At 35.6% G+C, this 7,369-nt stretch overlaps 1 protein-coding gene across 1 annotated transcript in view; it reads left to right on the top strand.

Moving 5' to 3' along the window:
• Positions 1–7,369, top strand: part of LOC107657956 (intermediate filament family orphan 2-like) — a 36,417-nt gene that overhangs the window by 23,690 nt on the left and 5,358 nt on the right. Inside the window, exons 3-4 of the mRNA XM_016446299.1 lie at positions 179–344; positions 3,765–3,935. Coding sequence (XP_016301785.1) covers positions 179–344; positions 3,765–3,935 — 337 coding nt within the window. The remainder of the gene's footprint in view (positions 1–178; positions 345–3,764; positions 3,936–7,369) is intronic.

Genomic DNA, 7,369 nt, shown 5'->3' with positions numbered 1-7,369 from the left:
TTTTTTTACACATTTTTGATCAAATAAATGCAGCCTTGGTGAATGTATATGACTACTTTTAATACTTGCCAGTGGAGATGTTTTTGCTGCTAGATGGTGTAGTTAAAACATGCACCAACTAACTAGAACAAACTAATCGGCTAAACCCTGACCGCTTGAGTGAAGTGTCGTCATACAGACTATTTAATGTATTCTTATGTTGCTTTGTGTGTTCAAGTTTTCTTATGTTCGTGTTTGCGTGTGTTCAGAACGTAAACGAATCCGAAGCCATTCAGGACGAGTTGAACGAGAAGGTCGAAAGACTGAAAGCTGAACTGGTGGTCTTCAAGAGCCTTATGAGCGATGTGAGTATTTCCATATCTAGAGCCCAAAATATCACAGAGACTTGAGACATTTGCTTAGGAGAAAAAAAGTCCAAATCTATTTGTACTCATTATGAAGATCAGTAACATTGTATTATTTTATCCCATCTTCAGATCACAGCATAAGAATGTGTTTTCAGTCCATGGATGATGGATGATGGATGATGTTTTTACCACATTTGATAAGGATCTGAGTTTTTCAATCAGGTTTTAATAGCTTAATTCCAAAGTAAACCCTGTTACTGGTTGTTTTCCATGAAACTCACTCGGCTTTATTTGCCACTTTTCCCCTCTGGCAGAAACACAGAGACAATACACACACAAACAGAGCTCTGTTTTGAGTCTCATTGTCATTATATCATTATCTCACGCACACGCCTTCGATTTGTACCGGCTGATCTAGATGGTGAGGAATGAATAAACCGTTTATCCAGATGTCACCTGAATTTACGGCTTAATGTTTAGACTTACTCATCTTCGCTTCATCTGTCAGCCAGCCAGTCATTCACTCGAGTGTCACTGTGTGCCGCTAAAAATCATAGTTTTGGAGCAATAAAAGCTGTGAACTGAAATCGCTATTTATCATAAAGGCTGGCGGATGGAGCCACTCTAGAGCCGTAGAAAACCGGAGGAAAATCCTGGACCTGAAAGTAAGAGAGAATGCAAGACATGATCTGTGAAAGCACTGAGTGGACTGAATTTAACGAGGAAAAACAATTGCCCTGATGTGTTTAATTTGCATCTGTTTCGATGGAAGCTTATTTCCGCCATGGAATAAAAAATTAAAACAGGAATCATGACTTTTTATCTCACAACTGGGTGACTGTCAGTTAATGTACATATGGCAGAAATGTACGGAAAAATCAATTTAAGACGTAATAAAACAGACGATGAACACTATTAACAGCAATTATTATATGATGCAAACAAACTTATAGCAAAATGTAGCAAAGGCTGGCGGATGGAGCCACTCTAGAGCCGTAGAAAACCGGAGGAAAATCCTGGACCTGAAAGTAAGAGAGAATGCAAGACATGATCTGTGAAAGCACTGAGTGGACTGAATTTAACGAGGAAAAACAATTGCCCTGATGTGTTTAATTTGCATCTGTTTCGATGGAAGCTTATTTCCGCCATGGAATAAAAAATTAAAACAGGAATCATGACTTTTTATCTCACAACTGACCCATCGCAAAGACCCATTCCCCTTAGTTACTGTTGCTACGTCCGACAAGCCAGGGTGCTCTCACGCCGCACATCATGTTCTCACGCAGTGAAAAATACATCGCGGAGCAAAGAGGACGACAGGCAAGACAGAGCAGGTTACTTTTGGCATGAAACAAAGTCTCAGCTTTCAAATTTTGTCTTTTCTTAGGAAATTCAAACAATAAATAGTGTTTTGTGGCTCTTTAATGTGTGGTGACAGATCACTGTAGCTCCTCAGTTCAAGCAGCACCTGAGCCGATCATCTCATCCTCTTTACTAGTAGTTATAGCACAAAATAAACATGAGTGAACATCAGAAGGTGTTGTTTCAACCGTGGAAAGATGCTAAAACACACCATTTTTCAAGTTCAAGTCCACCGACATTAATCTACTCTCCTGTCTGCGTTATGATTGGTCAGATCGCCTGTCAATCAAACTCTAGGCGAAGGATCAATTCAGACTTTTTTTTTGCAATTCTGAAGAAAAAGTCAGAATTGTGAGATATAAACTCTTATTGCAAGTTTATTACATGTTTATAACTTGCATTTGAGAGATATAAACTTGCAATTCTGAGAAGAAAAGTCCAAATTGTGAGATACGAACTTAAAATTGCAAGGAAAAAATATATAAATTGTGTAGAATTGTGACGAGCTTGATTCCGCCAAGGAACAAAAAAAATTAAAAATGTAACTTTTTATCTCAGAATTCTGACTTTTTTTCTCACAATTACGAGTTTATATCTCATAAAAAAGGTAATTGTGACTTTCTCACAATTCTGCCTTTTTTTCTTGTCACTCTGAGTTTATATCTCACAATTCTTGTTCTCACATTTCTGAGAACAAAAAGTCAGAATTTTGGACTTTTCTTCTCAGAACTGCATTTTTATATCTCGTAATTGCAAGTTATGAACCAGGAATATGACTTGTCTTCTCTGAATTGCGAGATATAAACTCAGAATTTGATGTCCAAAATTCACACTTTTTTTTTTCTCAGAAGTGTGAGAAAAGTCAGAATTGTGAGACATAAACTCATGTTATGAGAAAAAAAAACAGAATTGTGAGAATTTGTTTCATTTTTTATTCTGTGGCGGTGTACCTCAATGTTTTTGTTGCTCGGCCTCCTCCTCTTCTCCATGCAGAATAAATAAATCAGAGCAACTGTTTCCCATGAGGCCTTCAGGTGAGATTAACTGCTCACGTTGGTTGCGTGCCTGTGGATTTACCACAAGACTAACTTGTTGGTCTGAGCGTCTGTGTGCAATAACATTGATTGATGACTGATGTGTTGTTTCTATCTTATAATTGATGTTCAGCATGAGATTATAATGGTTTAGCATGATCCTGTAGCACTGGGTGTTTTTGTTAAGAGAATGAGAGTTTCTCGATTTGAATCTGCATAACTACAGTATGGCCACACACACACACTGCAGCTAAATACGCTTGTCACTTGATGCTGCTAAAACACTCAGTTCAGTTATTTACATGCGACAACTACATTTTCCAAACCAATTCACTCATGAAAAATTCTGTTAGTGACAATACTATTTTCTTTTGAATTTTCATTTTTATTTGTGGTGTGTAGAGAACCAAACGATTAGTTTTTTATGTATGGTGTATTTTTAACTAAGTGATTTAGTTAAACTTAGTCTACACTTATTTTAAAAAATGTTTATATTTGTTTTTATTTTATTTTTTAAATTTTATATTAAAAATATCAATATTTATTTTTTATTTTAAAAATATTGTTTTCTATTTTACAATATTGTTTCTATTTTTTAAAAAATTACAATTTAATTTTTAAATACATTTTATGTTTGTTTTTTTAGTTTTCAATTTAAAAATATTAACATTAATTTTTAATTTTAAAAAACTATTTTTTATTTTATTATATATTTTTTTATATATTTCTTTTTAAAATAAGCAACTTAATATTTTAACTTACTCATCAATTGGACCATATTTGATATTTAAATTAGGTCATTGTCACTATGGTTACTAAAGAAAAGGGGACTGACTTTGTTTACTTGCTCATACAGACAGTATATGGTTCATTATGGACAATTCGAGAGTCACACCTGTTAATAAATACGGCTGTCAAATCAAATATTGACATAGCCCATGTCAAAAATTGCAGAATTTTGCAGTGTGTACATTGCCTTCATGTAAATACAGAGTTGAATTCTGCTTGAATCTTTGTTTAGCAAATGTCCGACCTTGACACCAAGATTCAGGAGAAAGCTATGAAGGTGGACATGGACATCTGCAGGAGAATAGACATCACAGCCAAACTGTGTGACGTGGCCCAGCAGAGGAACTCAGAGGACATGTCCAAGATGTTCAACCTCAGTCCATCCAGAGCACCAGCAGACAGGGTGAGTAAAACAAACCAAAAAACAAATAAAAACACGTCTAGAAGCATGCATGAGGAAGCCTATTAGAATAGAATGTAGTTAGAATGCCACTAAGCATGAGAGCCGGCTGTTTTTGCGAATATTTGCGCATGCGCGATTGCAAACTTTATACCACAGTTCAAAAAACATTGAGTGAGTTATATTTTAGACACACTGCGGTGTTTGTTTCCTTTCTGTGCATTCATATATAAGGTCCCTAAGTATTATCAGCAGTTTTCGCATTGCTCAATAGCTACCCTTACCATTACCCTCCTCCATCCCCAGCTCCTCCTCTGTCAGTCAGTATTCATCCTTGGAATCAGACTAATTCTAAAATGTGTACATAAAATGATTGAACTTTAACGAAATCTGCAATACATTTATGTTGGTTCTGTTCTGTTTACCCTGGGGTGGTTATTGCTGCTCTCCCTGCTCTCATCCAGGCTAGGCTGCATGGAGGCGCAGGGAGTTCTTGCCCAGAACGGAACCATACCGCCAATCCAAACTGTATGCTAATTGTCAATCATCTTTGACGATAGTGGTCCTGACAGAACACAATGTTGCGTCTTGAATAATAGTGTCAGGTCAAAACTATGTTAGTTGATAACATATTTATAATTGAGATGTCTTTATAAAGAAAAATCAGGAGAAGGGAGACAGATGGCATCAAACACAGCATTTTCTATTATGCCATGTGATATTGTATATAGAGGCATTACCATGGTAAAGACCGCACATTACTATAACTCACCCTTCATCTGAAAAATTCAGTTACAGTATAGATTCAGTCATATGGCACAGTGAGGACATTTACTGCATTAACAGTAAACTCTGTTCTAGCACAAAACCTTATGGCCATGTCAGACCTTCATCACACCTTTTGATAACATACAGAATAAATACTTTTACAAACATTATGGATTTTACGTGAGTTATGCAGGTTAGTTAATGTAAGTGTATTTTCTAACATGACAGTTATGCCTGTATTAATTATCATTGCCTGTATTACTGTAATTATTTCAGCAACAAAGGTGATTTGAAACATGTATCTTGCATTGTTTGCTCTTGAATTGAACTGATTGTTAAAAGTCCTAAATTGAAAGAAGATCATACTGTTGTGTTTCGGTGATTAAATCAAATGTTCTCAATATATATTACAATAAGCTTATGTTTTGAAACAATGATTGTGTGGATGAAAATATGTGTAATTGTAATGAAAGCATGAGATCAGTTTTGAAAAGAATGACTAGCGATGTTACAAGTGTGATCAGTTTGGATTTTTGTACTAAGAGTTTTGAAAATATACACTTTACTTGTGAAAACAGTAGGCTACCAAAGCGAATAAAAAAAACTGTAATACCACCTAGTTTTTTAGACAACAACCTGAGTTTACTGACTCAAATGAATGATTAATTAAATGAATTGCAAATGACTAACAGTAATGAAATCAAATGTTTTTCAGGTGGAGCACCTCTTTAACCCTATAAAGCCTGTATCATTTTATGTTTTGATGATTACACAAAACTTGGCTGAAAGCCTTTTGCACACAATCTACTACATGCTTTCTGATGTCTGGTTGAAATTTTTTAGGTAAAAAAAGGCAAGTAAAAGGCCTTTTAAAGGGGTCATATGATGCGATTTCAAATATTAGCATAATGCCGCCCAAATGTGCACGCAAAGAAAGAAGGCGCGGTTTCAGGAACAAGTAGTGTTGATGCAGCATGTCAGGGAGACCCTGTGTGTTTCAGTGTGAAAGCAAAAGCACTTTATTTGGCCTTCCGGAAGTAGATGCAATTAGGTCAGCTGACTCTCAGCTGATCCCCATCTACCTATAGGAATACGACACCTATCTAAGCATTCATATATAAGGTCCCTAAGTATTATCAGCAGTTTTCGCATTGCTCAATAGCTACCCTTACCATTACCCTCCTCCATCCCCAGCTCCTCCTCTGTCAGTCAGTATTCATCCTTGGAATCAGACTAATTCTAAAATGTGTACATAAAATGATACGAAATCTGCGAAATCTGCAATACATTTATGTTGGTTCTGTTCTGTTTACCCTGGGGTGGTTATTGCTGCTCTCATCCAGGTCAAAACTATGTTAGTTGATAACATATTTATAATTGAGATGTCTTTATAAAGAAAAATCAGGAGAAGGGAGACAGATGGCATCAAACACAGCATTTTCTATTATGCCATGTGATATTGTATATAGAGGCATTACCATGGTAAAGACCGCACATTACTATAACTCACCCTTCATCTGAAAAATTCAGTTACAGTATAGATTCAGTCATATGGCACAGTGAGGACATTTACTGCATTAACAGTAAACTCTGTTCTAGCACAAAACCTTATGGCCATGTCAGACCTTCATCACACCTTTTGATAACATACAGAATAAATACTTTTACAAACATTATGGATTTTACGTGAGTTATGCAGGTTAGTTAATGTAAGTGTATTTTCTAACATGACAGTTATGCCTGTATTAATTATCATTGCCTGTATTACTGTAATTATTTCAGCAACAAAGGTGATTTGAAACATGTATCTTGCATTGTTTGCTCTTGAATTGAACTGATTGTTAAAAGTCCTAAATTGAAAGAAGATCATACTGTTGTGTTTCGGTGATTAAATCAAATGTTCTCAATATATATTACAATAAGCTTATGTTTTGAAACAATGATTGTGTGGATGAAAATATGTGTAATTGTAATGAAAGCATGAGATCAGTTTTGAAAAGAATGACTAGCGATGTTACAAGTGTGATCAGTTTGGATTTTTGTACTAAGAGTTTTGAAAATATACACTTTACTTGTGAAAACAGTAGGCTACCAAAGCGAATAAAAAAAACTGTAATACCACCTAGTTTTTTAGACAACAACCTGAGTTTACTGACTCAAATGAATGATTAATTAAATGAATTGCAAATGACTAACAGTAATGAAATCAAATGTTTTTCAGGTGGAGCACCTCTTTAACCCTATAAAGCCTGTATCATTTTATGTTTTGATGATTACACAAAACTTGGCTGAAAGCCTTTTGCACACAATCTACTACATGCTTTCTGATGTCTGGTTGAAATTTTTTAGGTAAAAAAAGGCAAGTAAAAGGCCTTTTAAAGGGGTCATATGATGCGATTTCAAATATTAGCATAATGCCGCCCAAATGTGCACGCAAAGAAAGAAGGCGCGGTTTCAGGAACAAGTAGTGTTGATGCAGCATGTCAGGGAGACCCTGTGTGTTTCAGTGTGAAAGCAAAAGCACTTTATTTGGCCTTCCGGAAGTAGATGCAATTAGGAATCATTGGTTAAGATTTATTTACAACAGAACAGCACAACCCAGATGTTCGAATTTGTGCAACGCATTTTATGGACGACAGTTTTTTGAACCTAGAAGAGTACAAGGCTGG

Source organism: Sinocyclocheilus anshuiensis, unplaced genomic scaffold (genome assembly GCF_001515605.1).
Source record: "Sinocyclocheilus anshuiensis isolate Anshui unplaced genomic scaffold, SAMN03320099.WGS_v1.1 scaffold147, whole genome shotgun sequence".
Classification (NCBI taxonomy): Eukaryota; Metazoa; Chordata; class Actinopteri; order Cypriniformes; family Cyprinidae; genus Sinocyclocheilus; species Sinocyclocheilus anshuiensis.
This window is presented reverse-complemented; position numbering and strand designations above follow the sequence as displayed.